This window comes from Coenobita brevimanus, chromosome 72, assembly GCF_032717465.1.
Source record: "Coenobita brevimanus isolate Jiangsu-jjx chromosome 72, ASM3271746v2, whole genome shotgun sequence".
Classification (NCBI taxonomy): domain Eukaryota; kingdom Metazoa; phylum Arthropoda; class Malacostraca; order Decapoda; family Coenobitidae; genus Coenobita; species Coenobita brevimanus.
Window position 1 is genome coordinate 7875746 of NC_137025.1, and position 25578 is coordinate 7901323.

A 25578-nucleotide genomic window follows, 5' to 3' on the forward strand; every position below is an offset into this window, starting at 1 on the left:
AGTAAATCACAAGAGAAAAGGACCGAGAATACATCGAGAAAGAAAAACAAAACAAACAAACGAAGAGTGAGACACAACTCACAACCATCTGACCTCACCCTCCTTTCTCTGCTACTCCTACCCAACCTCCACTGCTGACGCAGGAGTGAAGAGGTCAAGACGACGCGGCAAATACCAAGCCCATATTCACAACTCGTCTTACTCACTCATCTTCACTCAAGTTACTCATCGCTACTCAGTTACTCACCACAGCTACAAGTGTGGGAAGTCGACGTCACCATACATTTTTGCTAAGACGACAACGCGTCAATCAACCCGTGAAGGACAACACTATCACCACGTGCAACACCACTCACACGATTTCCACCACAGTAAAAATTAGTGAGTTACATAGTTACTTCATTCATACGATACACAGTGATAGACAACACATTTTGCACAAACATATAAAACCTGCTGTATAGTTACAACTTAAATACATATACTGTACCTATTTCAGTTATCTTCATAATTCAGTTATTAAATACTTGCACCAACAATAAATATTCTACACTGTATATATTCATTTATTTATTATAGCAATTTATCCCGTAAGGGGTGGCTGTTTGTCTGTGAGTAAGTAATTTGAAGGGGAGGGGCACTAATCCTCCGCTAACCCACTTGTTGACACTTAGGGAATACATATGGGTTGGTTATACAAGGTCTGATCAGAAAGTATCCAACCTCATTTTTTTTCTCTCGCCAACCAGTTGGAGGATAGGGGCAGGATTTTGTGAAGTGCAGTGCAGGACCTTCGTGAGCATGTGTGATTGACCTCTTAACCGTGGGGCATCACTTTCGTGATGCTTGGGAGCAAGGGATCATACCGCGGGGCGTCACTTTTGTGATTTTGTGTTATTTTGAATTCGCCCGGGCTTTCAAGTGGTGACTTGTATCATCTATCAATACTGCCATTGTCCAACACTAGTCAGTACTCCTAATCACATCTGTACTCCCATCCATTGTTGACAATTTAGCCATTTCTCCCCGTTCTTGACTCCCCTCCCTACCTCTCCTCCATTACCCTCTCCTCTCGTCTGCCCAGCCCCACTGCACTAAGTAAATCTTCCCCGGAATTTTCCACTGATTTCATCCGTTGAAATAAGCCCTATGCTGTATTCTTATACAAAATAATATATACAAAAAAGAAATAAGGTAAGTGGTAGTGCCATACACCTGGAATTGGCTAATTATCACCTGAGAACACCTCACGTGCACTCGTTCGCTAATTTTCCCTGTTTATTTCCCCTTGAAATATGCCGTATAATCTATTCTCGTAATAAAAATATATATAAGAAAGGAAGGGAGAATCCTAAGTGATATTTACATTCACCTGGAACTACCTAATTTATTATGTATTGTCTAGATTTCCTGCCAATCATTTCATAGCGTGTATATTAGCAGCTGTCACCACGCTGACATTGGCAGCCTTTCACTGCCCCTAGGCCACCACAGCATTCAGTTTACTGTTGTCTGTCAAGGTGAAACCACGTCGGATTCATGCCTGTCCAGTTCCGCCGCTTTTTAGCCCCGTGCAAAGGGCCCTGTGACCTCTACCCCTACTAAACCTCGTGTGGAAAGGGGTAAAGAGCTAAGTGACTGCTGTGGAACGTGAACTGGCTAATTTATCAATGAAAATGATGGACAGTGACTACGATCTTTCTGGTGACTAAAACAGTGCAAGTGGAAATGTAAATAATGTGTAAACAGCAAGTGAAAGCAATGAATGTAAATATAAGTGAACAGTGGAAAATAGTTTTATAAGTTACTGGAAGTGACAGTGCATAACACAGTGTAAATAAAATAGAAATGTAAATAATGTAAATAAAAAAGAGAATGTAAATAGAAATGTAAATGAGTACTAATATAAGAATACGAGTACAGTATATATACTAGGAGTAATGAAAGTGAAAGTTTCACTCTAGCATGTATGAATACTATGAGTTATGGAGTTATGAAAGTGAAAGTTAAAGTGACAGATTCTCTCTCAATGCTAGTATACAGGACAAGAAAGTGAATGCCACGTATTTTACTGAAAGAGAAATTGAATGCCTACAGTGACAGTAAACTACTATTATTGTTGGAAACTTATGGGTAAAGACTGCAGATATATACAAGTGTTATATAGTAATAGAAATATAAAGTGTGAGTGTTTTTATGAATAATAAATGACAGAATACTAGCGACGAACGAGCACAAGTGGGAAGCTGGTATGCACTCGTAATTTTCATGCTTTCACAATGGGGTTTTTTTTTTTTGGAGTATGGATTCCAAACTATTTGAAAATCATATAATAGTGTTTCTAGTGATAATATCATGCTGTGGTAATCATATAACGGGGTGTCGGGAAGTGTAAAGTGGAGACTTCATTACCCAACTTCAGAAGTTTCCACAACTCCTACGGTACTTGACGAAGGCTCAACAAACATCCCAGGAAAAAGCTAAAGGTATGTGCCATATGCATATATAATTATAATATTCTAGGACTAATAACTGATTTTTGGCAAATATTTTTACAAAGTCTGTCGGAGCGCGAATATTGCTGCGGGACACGCAAGGAGCGCCAAAACAACCCCGCGGTTTAGGGGTTAATGCCAGCCGCCACGAGTGACTCAGTGGCTGTCACTCAGCCCGTGTTCATGGTCGTGCACCTTACGCTTGTCGTGTTCCCACACTTGTCATAATGACCAAAAAAGCCAATGTCACTGCATCAAATTTTGCTGAAAACTACTGTAGGTGACACCCAAGTTGGAACTATCAGGAATATCCAGCAAGTTTGGGGGAACAAAGCCATGGGGGTAATGCAAATAAAGGAGTGTTCATCCATCCATCCATCCATCCATCATCCAATCCTACATTGCCCCATGAGGAGCGTAGGAGCCCGGGGCTAGGCAGTTAGTTCTGACATTTAAGATGAGAGTGACCAACCTCACTCATCCCTGAGTGGCATTACATGAGCAATAAACCCCAACCACCCCTTGGATATAAACCTTCACCGGCTTAATCCAATTGGAGCACAATAATTACCCACTAAACCACCAGGTGCCAAAATTTGGTTATGTGATTACCACCCAGTGTAGTAAATAGTTTCCTGGTGTACAAGAAACCATTTGGCTTGTCACTCAATGTAGAGTCACCCATAGGCAGAAGGAAGAGGAAAGAATGAAGGAATGAAAGACAGAAGAGGGAGTGTAAAGTCACCTGTGGGCAGAAGGACGAGGAAAGAATGAAGGAAAGAAAGATAGAAGAAGATGGAAGGAAAGAAGGATGGAGGAGATACAGGGCAGACACCCGAGAGCAGCACTACATTGAGTGAGTGGATGGTGAGCGCCCCCACCTACCACAAAAGGAGTGTTGCAATTACTTAAAAAATGACCGAATGTCAGTCGAGAGTACAATTACTTACAAAATGACCGAATGTCAGTCGAGAGTGATCCACATCCTGGGAGGCCATCAACTAGCAGGAGTGCTGAAAATGTGAAGAAAGTCTGCAATTTGGTCATGGGAAACTGTTGGTTGACTGTCAGAGAAATTGCTAATGAAATTGGAATCAGCAATGGATCAACTTACAAAATTTTAATGGATGATTTCGGCATGCGAAGAGTTGCTGCCAAGTTTATTCCAAAGCTTCTTTCACGTGAACAAGAAGCTCTGTGGATGAATGTTGCTCAAGACATGTTAGAGTGTGCAAATTGCGATCCAGACTTTCTGAAGACTGTTATCACTGGAGATGAGACTTGGGTGTACAGTTACGACCCTGAAGCCAAAGCACACTCGTCCCAGTGGAAGCATGCAGGGTCACCTCAGCGAAAAAAAAAAGCATGACAGGTCCGCAGCAAGGTGAAATGCATGTTCGCAGTTTTTTTGACTACCATGGTATTGTGCATCATGAGTATGCACCAGAAAGTCAGACTGTCAACAAACAGTACTACTTCGACATCATCCATCGTCTTTGTGACGCAGTTCGGCAGAAAAGATCAGACTTTTGGAAAGCAGCGGGTCAGAAGCTATACTGTGACAATGCCCCTGGCCATTCTTCTCAACTGATTCAGGAATTTTTGACCAGGCACAACATTCTGCAGGTCCAGCGGGCTCCCTACTCACCAAACATGACTCCGTGTAACTTTTGGTTATTCCCCAAGCTGAAAACTTTGCTAAAAGGTTCCCTATTTGAGACGAGAGAAGAGATCATGATGAATGCAATGAAGCACCTGCCAGAGATATCGAAAATCAACTTTGAAAAATGTTTCAGGCAGTGGAAAGACTCCTGGGATACGTGTGTCAACTCAGAAGGGGCCTACTTGGAGGGGGATTAATGTCCTAGCCCAACAGATTAGCTGTTTATGTTTTAGAGCCTAAGGGTGGAACTTTCTGAACAGACCTCGTATAGTTACCACATAGCGTTATGTATGGTTTCTTGGCTTACAGGCAACCATTTGACTTGTCACTCATTGTAAAGCCATCTGCAAAGGAAAGAAAAGTAAAAAGGGCAACAGGAAAGCTGGGAGAAATAGGGAGAGAGGAGGGCAGACACAGAAAAAGAATGATAAAAGTGAAGGAAAAAGTAGGCAGAATTACATCAAGTGAGTGGGTGATGGTTGCCACCACCTACCATCAATACTGTACTTACAGTACTCTTACTTATATCTTTACAAGATGAAATCTTATTTGCAAAAATGAATAGAAAACAGTCATTAAATGTCAAAATACTTGTTCATTTCAATTTTATCAGTATTACTGACTTGACTATTGAGTTACAAACGATATCAGGAAATCCTCAAATGGAGCTAAATGAAGTTTCAGAACTGTCACTCAGGGACAATCAGGAATAATTTGCAGAGTCTACACCTAGTATGGTTACAACAACAATTCTTTAGCAATGTAAGACTGAAAAGAATGTAGCGTAAATAAACAATTCATATCTGGTATTGATTTTAAGAAAATATTTCAGTTAGAACACTAACGAATAATGTAAATTCATATACAGTAATCACTCTGATATCCGGACGCCCAATAACCGAACATCCCCACTACCCGGACATAATCGTCCTGGGATCCAACATTCCCAAAATGGTCTGGACCCCCCCCCCCCCCCCCCCCCCCCCCCCAAAAAACCCCCCCCCCCCCCACCCCCGTCCGTAATTTGAACTTACCACGCGCGCCACAGGAGATCATTGTTTTGGCGCGTCATTCCTCCGACGTCCGATAGAGCGCCACTGCATCCTCCCCACTTTCCGCCTGTCTCTCACCGCGAGTGCACGCTCATCGTAATGGCTCCCCACGTGATCGCTTTTGTGGTGGTGCCCTACCTGCTCTTGGGCCTCCTCTTAGTGTGTGTGATGATGGCCCCGCCACCTGAGAAAAGGAAGAGAGTGGTGTTGACTCTGGAGAAGAAGAGGGAGATATTGGAGAAAGTAGATGTGGGGTGGTCTTCTTCCCGCATTCTTCGCGAGTTTAACCTGGCCCGGTCTACTTTGTTCGATATCAAGAGGTCCCGAGACAAACTCATGCAGTACACGGCTGACTTCTCGTCGAGAAGCAAACGCAACGTGGAAAGGAAGGTTATGTCTACCCTCAAGTTTGCAGAAATCGACCGATCCACGTTGATTTGGTATCGACAACAACGTGCTGCTGGTGTGATGGTATGTGGAATGGAGCTGAAGGCTGCTGCTGAGAAGTTCGCCAGGCTTCACGACGCCCTAGACTTCAAGGCATCCGAGGATTGGCTCTTCGCATTCAAGTTGCAACATGGCCTTACCAACCGTAAAGCACATGGCGAAGCATTGGACGCTAACGAGGATGGAGTTGACGAGTTTCGGCACAAGGTGAAAGGCTTGATCAACAGGGAGGGCCTAACTCTCGGTCAAGTCTACAACGCTGACAAAACTGGCCTATTCTATCGCTCGCTGCCAACGAACACTCTAGCCGAGGAGACGGAGAAGCGTGTATCTGGCCACAAGCTTTCCAAGGAACGTATATCTGCTTTGTGTTGTGCCAGTGCTAATGGCATGCACCGGCTTAAGCCCATTGTTGTTGGCCGCGCAAAGCAGCCTCGGTGCCTTCGTGGGGTGATGGATGTCCTTCCTGTCATGTGGTACCATTCTTTGAAGGCATGGTTCACAGCTGTGATCTTCAGACTGGTTTCACCGTCACTTCGTCAAGGAGGTCATCCATTACCAGACGAAGACACTGGGAATCCCGCGCGACCAGGTAAAGGCCCTCCTTTTACTCGACAATGCACCTGCCCACCTGTGCGACAAGGACTTGGTTGCTGAAAGTGGCCGTATTAGGTGCATGTTTCTGCCACCTAATACGACTGCTCTCATCCAACCAATGGACCAAGGAGTGATCGTGGCAACAAAGCGCCTATACTGTCGGAAGTTCCTGGACGAGGTGATGGTTGTTCTCTAGGACGAGGATGAGCGCAGGGAGGGACGGGACACACAAGGCAAGCGGACTTTGGAAAACCTTCGCTGCTACAACATCAAGTCTGCGCTGTACAACTGGGCTAGTGTATGGATGGAAGTCCCTGTGAAAACTCTGGAAAATGGTTGGTCTCGTCTGCTTCTCGGTACGGATGTGTAGTACGATTTTCTAAGGTTTGACGTGGATGACTTCCATGCACGGCCGGCTACGTACGCACGGCGATGATGTAGATGTGGACGATGTTCATGAGTGGTTGGATGACGACGAGGGCGATCTTGGATATCAGACGTTGTCTGATATCGAGATCGCGTCTTCGGTTGCAGGTGTCAGTACCGAACTTGAAGATTCCGACGCTGAAGGCGACGATGATGCGGACTCCTCTCAGCAGGACACTACTCCAGCCATCCCCAAGCTGAGCGCACTCCGGGAACATCTAGAGTTCGTCCTAGACTACCTGGAACACCCGGACTGCGACAGGGAGATGGGGCCCTTGGGACTCGTGGAGGAAGTGCGTGCTTTCAGGCAGCGCATCATCAATCGTCAGAATCGTCGGTCATTGCGTCAATCAACCATTGACAGTTTTTTCAGGCCCGTGACCCCCGCTGTGCCCAGCCCTGGCTCCACTCCGTTGCCTCCCCAAGACAGGCCCTCATGCTCCGACCCACAGGCCAGCACATCAGCCACGGTGGAGTCACCGCTCGACGTGAGTTTGCGGCTGTCGTCAGAGTCCTCTGCAGTGGGTACGCCATCACCACGACCCAGCGATTCACCCCTAGGTCACCTGCCAGTGATACTCTCGGACTCTGACAGTGAATAAACAGCAAGAACTTCTCCACTAGATCACACGGGAATTTTGAGTGTTGTGCAATGAAAAAAACAGTGTGTTGTTTTAAGGATTTAAAGTTGTGAGAGAAAAGACTCTAGAAAAAAAAATTTAACGTAAATAGACTTGTTTGTTTTGGCTTTGGAAAATGAAAAGAATGGGAAAAGTTAAAGTGCAACACTTAGTAAGTTACAATGGAGCATTATTTAGACAAAAGTGCACACTGTGAAGAGAATGGACTTCTGTGTGTTATTGACTAAGTTCAGTGCAAGACTTCAGGAACAGTGTACTGCAAGTGCTTCAGGAAATCGTTCTTACTGTCAGAGTCCGAGAGGAGGCGGTTATTCATCGAGGTGGCCAGGGACTTGCTGTAAGTAGCCAGAATGTTTCATACTGTACTTTTTTCCATACTATACTTACCTCATTTCACTCTTTAATGTCCTTTATTGGTGTAAATAGGGTGTTAGGAGCTATGCATGTGCAGTAGGAATGTGTTTTTCTGAGTTAGGCTAGGTTAGGGCCCATAAGTACCAGAATGTTTATTAATGTATGAACATACTTCTAAACCCTCATTTTATGTTTCTTTTGCATTTATTTCAGTCATTTATGTGCCTTATTGGTGTGATTTGGGTCTTAAATAGGTGCTATGCATGTCCAGAGGGAGTTGTATAGGTGTTTCTCTGAGTTAGGGTCCATAAACACAAGTCCATAAGCTGGGGCCCAATATCTGGACAAAACCAATAACCGGACCTACCTATGGCTCTATTACGTCGGATATTGGAGTGATTACTGTGTATAAAAAATTCTGTGAATTTTATGAAATAGGAGTCCAGAAGTACATCCCACAGCACAAAGAAGCAGATAAGAAAATACAGAAATGGTTCAATACAGAATGTAAAAAATCAAAAGAAAGAAGAGATTTGTTGTGGAATAGATACAGAAGACATAGTAGTGAAAGGGCGTATAATAATTACAAACAGGCAAGAAACGATTATACAAGAATAAGGAGGGAAGCCCAGAAACAGCTTGAGGAGGATATAATAAATAAAAGTAGTGATCAACCAAAGCTGTTTTGCAGCTATATCAGAAGCAAAACCAAAGTAAAAGATATAATACAATCCATTACGGACGAGGGAATCACTTATACACAAGAGAAAGATATTTGTGAAGCACTAAATAAGAATTTCCAATTAGTTTTTACAGAAGAAAAAAATTTTGAGAGGGACTGTGTGGAACATGCATGTCCACACATACTATACAAATAGCAGAAAAAGTAATACAGGAGGAGTTAAGTAGATTAGACAGAGGAAAAACAAGTGGTCCTGATGAAATTTCATGTTGGGTACTACGAGAATGTGCAAAGGAGTTAAGTAAACCACTATTTTTAATTTTCAAGAAATCCTTGAGTCAAGGTAAACTACCTGATATTTGGAAAAAAGCAAATATTGTCCCCTTATTCAAGAAAGGAAATAGACAAAATCCACTCAACTACCGACCAGTATCACTGACCAGTGTTGTAAGCAAGGTATTAGAAAAGCTTATAAGAAAAGCTTGGGTAAATCATCTAGAAGAACACAGTATGATAACAGAAAGACAGTTTGGTTTCAGAAAAGGAAAATCATGTGTTACTAATCTGTTGAGCTACTATGATAGAGTAACAAACACAATACAGGAAAGGGAAGGATGGGTGGACAGTATCTATTTAGATTTCAAGAAAGCTTTTGACACAGTACCATACCAAAGACTTTTATGGAAACTGTACCATCATGGAGGAATTCGAGGCAAACTGTTTTGTTGGATGCAAGACTTTCGCATAAAAAGAGAAATGAGAACAGTACTAAGAGGAAACTACTCATCATGGAAAGAAGTGACTAGTGAAGTACCACAGGGTTCAGTGCTGGCACCAATCATGTTTTTAGTGTATATAAATGATATAAACAGTAACACTGGAAATGAGAGCTATCTGAATATGTTTGCAGATGATGCAAAAATACAAAGGAGAATTACTAACACAGACTCTTGTAAAGAGCTACAAGAAGAATTAAATAAACTTCATGAATGGAGTAGTACATGGCAAATGGAATTCAATGTGGACAAGTGTCATGTAATCAAGTTTGGTAAAAGTGGAAATAGACCTGATTGGGATTATAAGTTAGGAAATAAAACCCTATACACATCAGAAAGAGAGAAAGACCTAGGTGTGATTATCAATAACAGACTATCTCCGGCTGACCACAGCAGCGAGAAGGTACGGAACATGTATACACTGCTTGCAAATATAAGAATAGCATTCACATACATAAATGAAGACATGTTAAGAAGGATAATAACATCATTCATTAGACCAACCCTGGAATATGCGTCAGTAGTCTGGAGTCCTCATCTCAAAAAGCACATAGACAAGATTGAAAAAGTTCAAAGGGCCGCTACAAGATGGATACCAAGCTTAAGGGACCTAAGCTACGAAGAAAGACTAAATAAACTGAATCTACCAACACTACAGGAGAGAAGGAAAAGAGGTGACATGATAATGCTATATAAGTGCATATCAGGAAAGGAGAAAATAGACATAAATGATTACTTAACATATGGAGAAGCATCAGCAAGAGGACACTGCAAAAAACTGCATAAGAAGAGAGGTGATAAAGACGTAAGGAAATTCAGTTTCCCAAACAGAGCAATTGATCAATGGAATGGACTACCGAATGAAATAGTGTGTGCCAAAACAATTCACAAATTTAACCCTTACACCGCGGGCTTGTTTACCAATGACTTGCGTGTGCCGCGGGGTTATTCGGGCTCCGACAGACTCTCAAAAAATATTTGCCAAAAATCAGTTATTAGTCCTAGAATAATAAAATTACATATGCTTATGGCACATACCTTCAGCTTTCTCCTGGAATGATTGTTGAGCCTTCGTCGGTTACCGTAGGACTTGTGGAGACCTCTGAAGTAGGGTAACGAAGTCTCCACTTTACACTTCCCGACAACCCGTAATATGATTACCACAGCCAGATACAAACACTATAAACACTATTCTACAATTTTCAAGTAGTTTGGGATCCATACTCAAAAAAAAAAAAAACACTGTGAAAGCAATGGAAATTACGAGCGCATCTGATCGTCGCACTGGCACTAGTTCGCTTTTGTTACTCTGTCATTTATTATTCATAAAACCCCTCACACTTTATATTTCTATTATTATATAACACTTATATATATCTACAGTCTTTATCCATAAGTTTCCTTCAGTAGTATTAGTTTATTGTCACTGTAGGGATTCAATTTCTTTCAGTAAAATACGTAGCATTCACTTTCTCGTCCTGTATACTGGCATTGAGAGTGAATGTCACTTTCATCTTCACTCTCATAACTCATAGCATTCAGACATGCTAGAGTGAAACTTTCACTTTCATTACTCCTAGGGTATATACTCGTATTCTTATAATACTACTCATTTACATTTCTATTTACGTTCTCTATTTTATTTACATTATTTACATTTCTATTTTATTTACACTGTGTTGTGCACTGTCACTTGAAATAACTTATAAAACTATTTTCCATTGTTCACGTATATTTACATTCATTACTTTCACTTGCTGTTTACACATTATTTACACATTATTTACAATTCCACTTGCACTGTTTTACTCAATAGAAAGATCGTAGTCACTCTTTTATCAATTGTCAGCCCTTTACCTCTTTCCACACGAGGTTTAGTAGGGGGTAAAGGTCACAGAGCCATTTGCATGGGGGTGAAAAAAGGCCTTGAAGTCAGCAAGAAGAAACATATGTCCCCTCACTTCGGAAGATGAGAGTAAACTGATAACGCAGGGCCAGCCTGGAGGCCTGTTTAGGGGTTATTCAGAGTTACCAATATTGCTTCTTGAAACAGCTAAGTCTAGCACTGATATGATTGGCAGGAAATCTAGACAATACATTATAAATTTGGTAGTTCCAGGTGAATGTAAATATCACTTAGGCTTCTCCCTTCCCTCCTTACATGTATATTTATTACGAAAATAGATTAGAGGCCTACTTAGGAGATGTATAATCAGAGCGACCAATGTTAAATCTTGAAACAGCTTTGTGTAGCACTGATATGATTGGCAGGAAATCTAGACAATACGTTATAAATTAGGTAGTTCCAGGTGAATGTAAATATCACTTAGGCTTCTCCCTTCCCTCCTTACATGTATATTTATTACGAAAATAGATTATACGGCATATTGGAAGGGGAAAAAAACAGCGAAAATTAGCGAACGAGTGCACGTAAGGTGTTGTCAGGTGATAATTAGCCAATTCCAGGTGTATGGCACTCTCACTTACCTTATTTCTTTCTTGTATATATTATTTGGTATAAGAATACGACATAGGGCTTATTTCAATGGATGAAATCAGTGAAAAATTCCAGGGAAGATTTACTTAGCGTAGCATGGCCGGGCAGGCGAGAGGATAGGGTAATGGAGGGGGGGTAGGGAGGGGAGTCAAGAACGGGGAGAAATGGCTAAATTGTCAACAATGGATGGGAGTACAGATGAGATTAGGAGTGCTGACTAGTGTTGGACATTGGCAGTACTGATAGATGATACAAGCCCCCACTTGGAAGCCCAGGTGAATTCAAAATAACACAGAATCACAAAAGCGACGCCCCACGGTATGATCCCTTGCTCCCAAGCATCACGAAAGTGACGCCCCGTGGTTAAGGGGTTAAGGATATGTACGATAAATATGGTTTAAGACACGGGACAGTACGAGCTTGACTCATTCCTGTAAAGATACAATTAGGTAAGAACACACACACACGGCTGGTGCTATAGTATATTAGATTACAACTCAGCAGTTGCAGTGGGGAGAGGTCAGTTTCAGGCCAGGTTGGAGTAAAAAAGGGTAGGAAACACATGTATTTGCAATCTGTTGCACCCCATTTGACGGACATTGTTTGTTATAGCTGATGAAAGTTTGTTGGGCTTCGTGGCATCCTTTAAATCTGATATCCGCAATACTGAGTTCCATTACTGTGAAGGTCTACTGCATATCATTGCCTCATATTACAGTAAGACCTCCCTATAATGGAGTAACTGGGGCCCAAGCCATTCCAAAAAAGGCGAAATTCTGATAAAAGTGACATCCGGACTTCCCCCTGCTAGCCCGGAACTTTTCCTATACATCAGACATTAGTCCGAATTGTACGAATGGTTTTTAAACTGTTTTGACTACCATTGCGGTACTGTACTGTGTTATAACTTCACTGCATTAATCAAATGGTACAATATATATAATAATACTGTACTATACACTGATAAACATGTCTTTTATGTACCTTATTGTGGTGGACATAGCTGAAATGGTCAGGCAGTCCAGACTGTTTCTTGTTTTATCAGACTTTTTCCGATATACAGGAATTTAGTAAGGCAGCTCCTCTATTCCGATAAAAGCGAATTCTGGTCTATTGAAGTCCGTTATATCGAGGTTTTACTGTATTCATTTTATATATTTCTCAGGGTGAAGTAGTATGGCTTTTCTATTATGATATGACATGATGAACATACAGAATTTTTCCCCTTATATTCACTGGGATTTCACTGAGCATCTGACAGTACAAATCATCCGAAGCTATCTGAAACTCTGCCATCACTTTTGGGGGCATCTGTACAAGTGTAGCATTGTTGATGGACACTTCTGTAGTGACCACCCTGTGGCACAATTTGTAATGATCTCACCTTGATACCCAAAATCTTCTATAAGGACCACCATGGTACTTTCATACTTGGTTCTGTGGACTACATTACTTTTAGGATTGCTGCATAAATGAAGTTTAATTATTAATTATTGTAATTGTTGTGCTTTCTGTATTGTTGCCCCATGTTTACTGATGGCTGTATTCCAGCAGACCTAGGATGCTCCCTGGCATCTCTTCTTGACCAGTTTACTTCTGTGTATGACATGCTAATATCTTGTATTTTATTCATGCAGATTACTGGGTATGATGAAATAAAAAATGCTGGTACAACTTACTGGTAGCATATTGAGATGTGATATGCAAAGTATGGTAATTTGCCAGAGAAAGTGTGCTAGGGAGATTCATAAGCCCATGAGACTAGGCATACTGTCACAGCTTAATCTGCCACATATGCTACTAACTCCTAAATCTGGTTTCAGGAAGAAAAAGACCACAAAAGGTCATAGACGGACAAAGTGAATACAACTTCCTTTGGACCAAGGGGAAGAGGTCCTGTTGGGAAGCAAGTTGAACCATAACATTTTGGAGAGGAGTCATCCTGTATTCTTGTTGCCATAACCCCTTCGCCATGATGACCTACCCTGTGCATCATTTCTAGGCAGTAGGAGCATACAAGGACGTACGCAGAATGATAAAATCGAATGCTTTAGTATGGGGAGAAAGCTTCCTAGCTCCTCCTCCTGCTACTCAGGTATGGTACTGGTGGGAATATAAGCTCATGGCAAAGTGCTTAGGGGGCTAAGTTCGTGGTGAAGAGGTTAATAGGCTTCATAGCTTTTCATTCCAGCAGTTTATTTTGTATAGTACAGGGTACACCTTGCGGATCTTTTGCATGTTCCATACAGAAGTTAGTTGCCTCCAAGAGAGAGGAAGAGGTATTAGGTAGCTTCTTAGGCCCACCAGAATATGGTTTGATTGACTGATAAAAATAGCTGTGGCAGGATGGTTTTTAATTGGCCAGTCAGATCATATTAACAGGACGAGATCTGTTACCACAAAACTGCCAGTTCGACCTGTGAACTGATGCTAACGACAGCAGTCTAGTAGATGGCATAAACTAAAAAGATATATGAGGTTTATAGGATAGCAGGTGCATTGATCAAGCACATATTTGTACTGTGTCTTGTCAGTTTTGTTTTAGTCACATTTACATACTGTATTATACATTATTCCTGGATGAATTATACCACATTTGTGAGGATGTTGTAGTTTCAGCATGACCTAAAACTTGTTCACATACCTGAAGAGGGTTCAAGTTAGGCTAAAACATGTTTCTCATGAGGACATTTTCATTATTACTGTAATTCCTACATTTGAACTTTTATGGCAGTGTAAAACAGGATATTACTTTTTGTTTCTTAGACTAGATTATTTTAGCCTGCATGGGAGAGAACTTTTTGACTGTTCAGTTAAACAGTTTACGGTACAATCAAAGACAAAAGTTGTGTTGTGAAGGTTAGTGAAAACTTCTGCTGAAAGGCTCAAGTTTTGGTGCACTCTTAGACTGTTAATTAAAACAGTTTTCTGTGCAAAGACAAAACACTGTGAAATTTGGTGAAAACTTCAGCTGAAAGGCTCAAGTTTTGGTGCGTGCTGCCATGTGACGTTTGGATGGTTGGTAGCACTGTTATGAGATGGCTTTTGCTCCAGGTGATATCGTTTCTCATGTGTTCTTTTTCTTAATGTCCTCTCAGGAACACTTCAATTCAATTAGCTAGAGAATGGTTCTGAAATTGGTTCTTCCTTATTCATTTAGCTTCTACAGTACAGTACTTAGCTTCAGTTGATGATTATGAGCTGTGATTGTCATTATCTGTCAGAGTTATTAAAAAATTGTCCAAACATATGAGGATAAAGTTACTGTATAAGGATAACTGAATGTTTTGTTATGAATGGGAACTGAATCCCACAGGCTAGAGTTAAAACACAAAACCCAGAAGACCAAAGTCTTCATGCAACTATTCATGTGCTTCATTCTAGATGCAGTTCATCTCTTAAGGCATAAGCGCTGCTTGTAAGTGCTTCCTTCCATCATTGGCATACCAGGCCGACCTGAACAATGACTGCTGTCCATTGTGTCTTCCTCCTGAAATCACCTAATCCACCTTTCTGCGGTTCTGCCTACACCGAATGTTTCCACTATCTATTTGGGATTCTCCCCCCCCCCCTTCCCATATATATATATATATATATATATATATACCATATATACAGTATATATATATATATATATATATAGTAAACTCTTCATAAGTCGAACTATATGGGGCTCTAGGGTAGTTCGACTCATCATATTCCTACTAACCGGAAATAATTGCAAAAAATACGTATATTACCCCCCCTCAGATAATCGCAAATTACATATGAATGGTTATTTATTAACACTAAACTAAATAAGCATTTATAAAGCAGTGAAAATAAACAATAAAAACAGTTTGGTGCATGTTATAGACTAGTCTAGGATAGGAGGTTGCATAGGTGGAGGGGTGCAAAAGTCAGTTAATTAGGTAAAGTTCTGCACTTCTTTGCTTCATTTTACAATCAGTTAAACTAAAATGTAATACTTGGAATATAGTAAGTGAAAATGTAGCACTTGAAATATAAGAACTAAAATGTAACCCTTTGAATAAACACTGTCACACCTTGGTCAGAGTTCAACTTACTGAAAGTTCAGAAGGTCATCTTATCGAGGTTTTACTGTACACACACACACACACACACACACACACACACACACACACACACACACACACACACACACACACACACACACACACACACACACACACACACACACACGAAGCGTGTAGTGGCACAGGGGCTTACGCGCGGTGAAGTTGCTTTTGAGTAATTAAAGGTTAAATTTGCTCAGTGGTCACCGCATTATTTTTAAGATAAACCCAATGAGTAATATGTGAAAATAAAGCCCTTAAAAAGTCCTTTTTAATGGTATATATATATATATATATATATATATATTTCATTTTGGTAAAAACACAAAATTAAATATAAAAACAAAAACATCCCTCCCATTTTTTTGTGTATTTTCAACACTCATATAGGTGTATAATACCTAATCAAAATAACAATTACATAGAAATAAGGAAGCTGTTAGAGTTTCATGATGACTACTCCTATTTGTTGAATTCTAATTGTAAATAATAATTATTGTAAATATTAATATTGTTTTGTTGCCTTATGTTTATTTCCTGATATGTGAGACATTATGATTATTTTTATAATACTCATCATTGTACACACCACACAAACACAACCACCACAGCCACCATTACAACCACAGCTACCACCACAACCACAACAAACACAGCAACTACAGCAACCATCACAACCACAATCACAGCTACCATCAAAACCACAACAACCACAGCTGCCTTCACAACCACAACAACCACAGCTACCATCACAACAACCACAATAACCACAGCTACCATCACAACCACACCTACTGTCACAACCACAGCAACCATCACAACCACAACAACCACACCTTCCGTCACAACCACAACAACCACAGTAACCTTCATCACAACCACAGCTACCATCACAACCACAACATCCTTCACTCACCCACACTTTACCTCCTTCAGTTTCACTCTACTATGAATATAGTGTGACTGCACATCATGGCTTTGCATACCCCAGAATTTATTAAAGATATGATGAATGTTTTCTTTTCCAACTTTCTCAAAACACTTTCCACTACACTGGCAAGGGGAACCAACAACACGAGCAGGAACCTGTTGCTTGGTCTTTCTACTAATGTAGGCCTCCCCACTATCTTTTTTTCTTTTTAATGTTCTGTGCCCATGTCTCAGGCTTTCTTTGTTGTTTCAATGGCTGGTCGGGTGTATCCACTTCACTTTCAGAACTAGTGGTATCCATTTTGATGAGTATTATCCACCAAAAAAAACACTAAAATATGCGAGTAATCCTGGGTAAGTGTTGTACATATGGTGGGGAAGTGTGATTGCCGTGGTGGGGGACAGTAGAACGCACAGGATTGGTTGAGCAGCGGGACCAAAATAATGGCAGTTGCTAGATGGCCTCTCTTTGGCTGGTAGGCTCGCGTTCTTAAGTCCTTGTGTGGACTGAGATCTGGAGTTGATTGGAAGGTTTCACAGAACATGGTACAGCCTGCTGAACCCTCTGTAGCCCTGCTGGATGGTCGAGTTTCCTTTCACACGTTGTACCACATGATAGGGGAAGGCTTGCTGAATGCGTTGCCATGGTTACCTCATAATGGCAATATTGGCATGTAAGCCCCTGTGCCACTACACGCCTCAGTTATTATACAGTAATCCCCCCAGTATCCGTTGTAATAGAGCCAAAGGCATGTCCGGAAAGTGGTCCCATCTGGATAGTGGGCCATATCCTCCTGGACTAGTACTTATGGACCCTAACCCACTCTAACTCAGAAAAACACCTATACAGCTCCCTACGGGACATGCATAGCACCTATTTAAGACCCAATTCACACCAATAAGGGACATAAAAGAATGAAATAAATGCAATAGAACCAGAGAATGTGGTTTTAGATGTGAGTAAATACAATATTAAACATTCTGGGTACTTACAAGAAGCACCTGGCTCCTGGACTGGTTACTTATGGACCCTGACCTAGCCTAACTCAGAAAAACACCTCCCTACTGAACATGCATAGCACCTAAGACCCTATTCACACCAAGAACAGACAAAAGAGTGAAATGAGGTTTGAGAGGTAAGTATGGAAAATACAGTACAGTATGAAACATTCTGGGTACTTACAACAAGTCACTGGCCATCTCAATGAATAACCTGCCTCCTCTCAGACTATGACAGTAAAGAGGAGTACCTGAAGCACCTACAGTACACTGTACATGAAGTCTTGCCCTGAACTTAGTCATTTGCACTCATAAATCCATTTTCTTAACACTACACGCTCTAGTCTAATTTGTGCTCCATTGTACCTAAGTGAAATAAGTGCTGCACTCTGCACTTAAGTCTTTGCACTCAGAATTCAAATTTCTTAACACTGCGCACTGTTTTTTTCACTACACAACACTGTAAATTCCTGTGTGGTCTAGTGGCGAGTTCTTGTTTATTCACTGTCAGAGTCTGAGAGTAGCTGATGCAGGTGGCCTAGGGGTGCGTTGCTGGGGCTTGGTGATGGACTACGCACTGCAGATGACTCTGAAGACAGGCGCAAACTCACATCCAGTGGTGACTCCACCATCCCTGATGTGCTGGGCTGTGGCTTGGAGGATGAGGGCCTGTCTTGGGGAGGCAATGGTGTGGAGCCAGGGCTGGACACAGCAGGGGTCATGGATCTGAAAAAGCTGTCAGTGGTTGATTGACGCAAGAAACAACGATTTTAAAGATTAACGATGCGCTGCCTGAAAGCGCGGACTTCCTCCACAAGTCCCAAGGGTCCCATCTCCCTGTCGCAGTCCGGGTGTTCCAGGTGGTCGAGAACGAACTCTTATGTGTTCTTGCAGTGCGCTCAGCGTGGGGATGGCTGGAGTAGTGTCACGCTGAGAGGAGTCCGCATCATCGTCGCCGTCCTCGTCGGAATCTTCAAGTTGGGTACTGACACCTGCAACTGGAGATGCGATCTCAATATCAGACATGGTCTGATACCCAGGATCGCCCTCGTCGTCATCCAACCACTCACACACTTCGTCCACATCAACATCATCGCCATGCGCACGTAGACGTGCATGGAAATTGTCCACGTCAAAACCTAGGAAATCGTGCTCCGCATCCATTCCGAGAAGCAGACGAGACCAACCAGGGACTTCCTTCCATGCACTGGCCCAGTTGTAGAGTGCAGACTTGATGTTGTAGCAGCGAATGTTTTCCAAAGCCCGCTGGCCTCGCGTGTTCTGTCCCTCCCTGCGTTCGTCCTCGTCCTCGAGAACAGCCATCACCTTGTCCAAAAACTTCCTTCGGTACAGCCTTTTCATTGCCACGATCACTCCTCGGTCCATTGGTTGGATGAGAGCAGTCGTATTAGTTGGCATAAACATGCACCTAATGCGCCCATTCTCAGCCACCAAGTCCTTGTCGCGCGGGTGGGCAGGTGCATTATCGAGGTGAAGCAGGGCCTTTACCTGGTCACGCGGGATTCCCAGTTTCTTCGTCTGGTAATTGATGACCTCCTTGACGAAATGGCGGTGGAACCAGTCTTTGAAGATCTGGGCAGTGAACCAAGCCTTCAGAGAATTGTACCAAACGACAGGAAGGACATCCATCACCCCACGAAGACACCAAAGCTGCTTTGCACAGCCAACAATAACGGGCTTGAGCCGGTGCATGCCGTTAGCGTTGGCACAACACAAAGCAGATATCCGTTGCTTGCAGAGCTTGCAGCCAGGTACACGCTTCTCTGTCTCCTCGGCTAGAGTGTTCGTTGGCAAAGAGCGATAGAATAGACCAGTTTCATCAGCGTTGTATACTTGACCGAGAGTGAGGCCCTCCCTGTCGATCAAGCCCTTCGCCTTGTGCCGAAACTCCTCAACTCCATTCTCATTGCCGTCCAAAGCTTCGCCATGAGACTTATGGTTGGTAAGGCCATGTTGTAACTTGAACGCGAAGAGCTAACCTTTGGATGCCTTTAAGTCTGGGACATTGTGAAGCCTTGCGAACTTCTCAGCAGCAGCCTTCAGCTCCGTGCCACGCACCATCGCACCAGCAGCACGTTGCTGTCGGTACCAAATCAACATAGAGCGGTCGACTTCAGCATACCGGTGAGTAAAGATTATCTTCCTCTCCACGTTGTGTTTGCTTTTTGATGAGAAGTCAGCCGTGTACTGCATGAGCTTGTCGCGGAATCTCTTGATATCAAACAAAATAGATCAGGCCAGGTTGAATTCACGGAGGATGCGTGAGGTTGACCATCCTGCGTCCACCTTGTCCAATATCTCCCTCTTCTTCTCCAGAGTCAAATCCACTCTCTTCCTCTTCTCAGCTGGCGGGGCCATCATCACACACACTAACAAGAGACAGGAGAGCCTGCAGCAGGTAGGGCACCACCACAAAAGTGAGCACGTGGGCGGCCATAATGACGAGCGTGCACTCACAGCAAGAGACAGGCGGTAAGTGGGGAGGATGCAGGAGCGCTCTAGCAGACGGCGGCGGAACTACACACCAAAACACAGCTGGTGTGCGCTGCGCGCACTGAGTTCAAATTACAGGGGGGGGGGAGTCGGATTTTTTTTTTTTTTTTTTTTAATTTTTTGCACTTTTGGGGCAATTTTGGGAATATTGAATCCCAGGACCAAAATGTCTGGTAAGTGGGGTGTCCGGATAGCGGGCGTCCGGATAGTATAGAGATTACTGTACACACATATATATACTGTATATATATATATATATTATATACTATCTGTCTATCTATTGCCAGATGCCTCAATCCCGTTTGGGGTGGCCACAAACAAATCGCCTCCAAGTCGCCCTGTCCCCCGCCATTTCACTGCCCTGCTCCCAAATGACACCCCCCTCTCTCATATACCTCTCCACCCCATCCCTCCATCTCATCCTCGGCCTCCCCCTCCCTCTTCCCCCCTCCACCTCACTCACATACACTCTCTTCGTCAGTCTTTCACCTTCCATTCTCTCCACATGGCCAAACCACCTCAGTGTGTTCCTCATAATGCTTCCTGTCACATCCACATCCACACCACAATGCTCCTTTATATCCTCATTCATCAGCCTGTCTCTCCACGTGACTCCACAGGCTCCTCTTAAATAACTCATTTCCACTGCTCTCACTCTTGACTTGTGTCCTTCCAACAATGTCCAAGCTTCACTTCCGTACGTTAGAGTTGGTATCACAATACTGTCATGTAGTAACTTTTTCACTTCCATGCTCACTTCCCTGTTTCTTATCACTGCTTTCAAAGAACCAGCAACCTTTCTTCCCTGCTGTACCCTTTCAAGCACTTCACCCTCCAAACCTCCATCCTTACTCATCACACTACCCAATATATGTATATATATAATACCAGTATATATATGTATTTATAATATATATATATATATATATATATATATATATATATATATATATATATATATATGCAGTAAACCCTCTCTAATTCGGATGAAACTGGGGGGCACCCTATGTCGACTTATCCAGAAATCCGAATTATTGGAGCTCATTCTTGCCCCTGTCCTCAGATCACACCCACGCTCACTAAAACATGGCTTTTTCACAAAAATGTTGAACATTACAGCATATTATTACTGTATACTTAAAGAGTGCACAATACAATAAATAAAATAGTGTCAAACCTTGATAATGAAGTCTTGCAACACAGTAGTAGAGTACAGTACACTTAAGTGTACTGAAGGTACTGTACAGTTCTTAAAAATTACATTTATCACTACACTTATCACTACAAAAACTGTTCACATCCACTAATCACTGGAACCCCTTTTGGACTTGCCTCGCTTAATTCGAATTTCTGTCTGATTTAAAATTATTTATCTGGTGGGCAAAAAAGATCCGAATGTACAGTACAGTCACTGTTCACATATATGCGAATATTGTTCCTGGCAGGTCCCACTTTATGAGAATTACGCATTATACTGGCGTATGTTTACATGTTAAAGGGCTTCATGGTACCTAAGCCAGTCCCAGCTTCACTTTTTGGGACAACTTTCCATGATTTTTCCCAGGACATTTACCTACCTAAAAATGACTTAAGTACATACAAACACTGGAGGATTCCTCACCTTGAATTGAAGAGTTTGTGGGCTTTCTGGGGGGAGGAGGAGTGGGATTCCAAGGCAGGGCAGTACTACTGGTCCCCAGCACGGTCCTCTGGCCGCACCGGCTCCACAGAGTCCTTCACACATTTATAGAGTCGATTGGAACTCTTTCCCTCTCCTGTCGGTTGCAGTGCACATCCAGGTACCTTTCCATCATAACAAGTGCTGGATCAGACGAATAGTTGACTCGTTGACTTGGCACATTTTGGCTATGGTACAGTTATGTTCTCCTTTCTCCTTCTGCTTGATCACGTCAAGCTTCTCCTCCTGGGTCAAGCTCTTCCACCATCTTGCTGAGTCACAGTAGGGTGGCATGGTTAGGCTGGGTCAGGGAGGGGGGGGGGGGGAGTTAACACACAGCACATGCAGAGGCAGAGAGCAGCGGAGGGTTGACTGGAGTGACCCAGTAATGCTCAGCAGACCGTGACGACACCCTGCCAGACACGTGACATTCATACTTCACGGGCAGATGCAATGCGCACAACAAATAAATCTGCCCACATTTTATCTGCTTTTTACGGTGTTTTGACCAGCTTTCTGGTGTAATGACTAAATATTCCATAATTTTTGGCTTCAGACCACGTTTTCACCATCGTAGCCGCGTAGTACGTTCTCTTAAGAAGTGGACAATTTCTCCGCCCGTGTAATATTTGTCAAAATCATGCAACGTTGGGTCTGGTTAGTACTTGGATGGGTGACCTCCTGGGAACACCAGATGCTGTTGGCATCCCTACGCGTCAAGTGGGGTTGGTGGAGGATTAGTGCCCCTCCCTGTAAAACAATTAACTCTAAGCCCTTGGCCACCCCGTCTGGGATACATGGCGTCTGGCAATGAATGAATGAATGAAAAATGCTTTTGACCATTTCTTGGACTAAAATAAAAGGGCCGTGTTATGAGTAGTTTTGCGCTCTCTGATAGCACGTTATGAGAGCAGTGATTGTATATATATATATATATATATATATATATATATATATACATAGGTATACCCCAGTTTAATGATGCAGTTGGTTAGGTAAAAACCCATCGTTAGGCGGGGTATTGTACGGTATATCGGGGTAGTTTTAACGTGTAAAGTAATGGGATGTGTTTTTCAGCCTTGAGTTTCCCCCCCAACCAAGTCCAAAACCCACCGAAATGAGCCCCAAAACACCAGTCTAAATAGCCTAACAGCTGTAAAAGAAGCTAACCTAAGACTAACACCTGTAAGTAACTCACTTAAACCAATAAATAAAATCTGATAATCATCAATTATAAATCTGGAAAAAGTCAAATATTGTAAAATGTACCCCAAAATGACAATGTTCACCCCACTTATAGCTAAAACACATTAATCTAAGTCTAAAAGCTGTTTATAAATCAACCCAAACACACAATTTTAGTCTAAAATGTCATCAAAATCGCTGAAAAAAAATAAAAACCCAACATTAAACCGGGGTTTAGCCATCGTTAGGTCAGGTATGGTGGTATTTCTACCCCCATCATTAAGCCAGGGTATCGCATCTAGGGGTATCGTATATCGGGATATTACTGTATGTGTATATATATATATATATATATATATATATATATAATATATATATATATATTTGTTGTTGGAGGGACACAAGTCAAGAGTGAGGGCAGTGGAAATGAGTTATTTGAGAGGAGCATGTGGAGTCACATGGAGAGACAGACTGAAAAATGAGGAAGTGAAGGAGCATTGTGATGTGGATGTAGATGTGATACGAAGCATTAGGAGAAACACACTGAGGTGGTTTGGCTATGTGGAGAGGATGGAGAGTGAGAGACTGATGAGGAGAGTGTATGTGAGTGAGGTACAGGGGGGGAGAGGGAGTGGGAGGCCAAGGATGAGATGGAAAGATGAAGTGGAGAGGTATATGAGAGAGGGGTGTGTGAGCTGGGAGCAGAGCAGTGAAATGGCGGGGGACAGGGCGACATGGAGGCAATTTGTTTGTGGCCATCTCTTACAGGATTAAGGCGTCTGGCAGTAGATAGATAAATAGATAGATTTATGATCATCATCATCATCTGGACCTCCTTTCCCACCCTAGGGCAGGGTGAGGAGTAGCAGTGTCCAGACAGCTCAGTATTCCCCAATTCAGTGAGTCAAACTTCCATTCACTCATCATACAAGCCCCTGGAATCCTGGCTGTATCTGATATGCCAAAAACATTCACCACTTACTGTAGCTTCATATATACTTATCCAGTAGTCATTCCAAACATTGTCGCTTTGGAATGGGGTGCCAAATCCCTGAATCATGCACTTCTCCTCACAACATTCATCCAGCCAGCTCGATCTCTTGTCAGTCCCCTAGTCTCACCAACTTCCATATCTCACTTCTTCACACACTTATTCACTATATCCCTCCCCTTTCTCCTTTGCCTACAAATGCACAACTTCCTTTCCTAACACATATCCTTCAGTTGCTTCCCATTATCATTTTCTCCTGGTACTCCTTCAGTTGCTTCCCATTATCATTTTCTCCTGGTACTCCTTCAGTTGCTTCCCATTATCATTTTCTCCTGGTACTCTGTTACAACTCATTATGTCATCCTTAGGACCAGCGCCTACTCTTCCATTCATGTCGCCCATTACGATCACTTTATAGCTCCTGGGCATTTCCCCCACTGCTTCATCCAGCTTATCCTAAAACCTGTCTCTCTCTCTCACTCCTGTCCTCACATGGTGCATACACTACAATTACTGCCATTTAGTTTCATCTTCTCAAACTTGAACTCAAACTTGAACTTGACATACATACATCTCAAGCTGACACATCTGTAATCTCTCATTCCACCCTGCCACACCTCATTTATCAACAAAGCTACTCCTTACATGCATCTTCCTCGTCCATTCATACCCAATATTACACGAGGATATCTCGTACACTTGAACACATTCACCACTTCTTCCCTCTTTCTTTCCTCATTCACACACCTCACATTTCACATGACCATGCGAATCTGCCCATTTGGCTGTGGCCCTGGGCAGGTACAGTATTGGGCCCTCCAAGGCACTCCGAAACGTCTGCCATGGTTAAGTGATTTTGGATAGGGGAATCTGGGGAACACTAAACCCGGCCAAAAACCCCGGTTATATGGTTACCACCCAGCGTAGTAAATGGTTTCCTGGGCACAGGAAACCATTTGGCTTGTTATTCAGTGTAGAGATCATAAGGCAACAATTGGCCCAATGCAATATTCAGTACTGCTTGCTTGGCTCTCTTAAAACAATATCCAGTGAAATTATGCAACAGCCAGTGGTGAAACAGGACATAACCAGCAGTTTTGTGCAATAGCCGCGGTCAAGCTGTATCAACCAGCTCATAAACGGTAGCCAACCATTGCCTGGGAAAACCCCGAAATGTGCCAGCCAATGAGAGTGCCCACTACATGATAGCCAAGTAGCATCTGTTGTGGGAGTGGCTCACCTGACATTCTGAGCATGCTCGCCCATGGATCTTGTATAGTAATGACAAGTTCGTGCACTCTGCTTTTGTGACCACATGTGAAACCCTAGTATTATGACTTACTCTGTGGCATCCTTTCCTCATTGTTGTTGCAGAGCTTATGGCCAGGTAGTACTCATGTCCTAGTGCTCTCTTGAGATCCTGAAATTATGACTTCCCTAGGTGCAAACCCTCAGTGCTGTCTCCTTATCCCATGTGCCCTACTTGTGGTCCCAGAGTGCTCTGTGCCAGTGCTTACTACTGTACTTGACCCTAGTTGTGTGTGATGGCCAAGTTTGTAGCTTTTTGGCAGTGTC

At 42.6% G+C, this 25578-nt stretch overlaps 1 protein-coding gene across 1 annotated transcript in view; it reads left to right on the top strand.

Annotated features, from left to right (window-relative positions):
- Positions 1-13885, top strand: part of LOC145407205 (uncharacterized) — a 165309-nt gene extending 151424 nt beyond the window's left edge. Inside the window, exon 12 of the mRNA XM_080278243.1 lies at positions 13454-13885. Within this exon, the coding sequence (XP_080134369.1) occupies positions 13454-13493 (40 nt within the window). The 3' untranslated portion in view covers positions 13494-13885. The remainder of the gene's footprint in view (positions 1-13453) is intronic.
- Positions 13886-25578: the final 11693 nt, after the last annotated feature.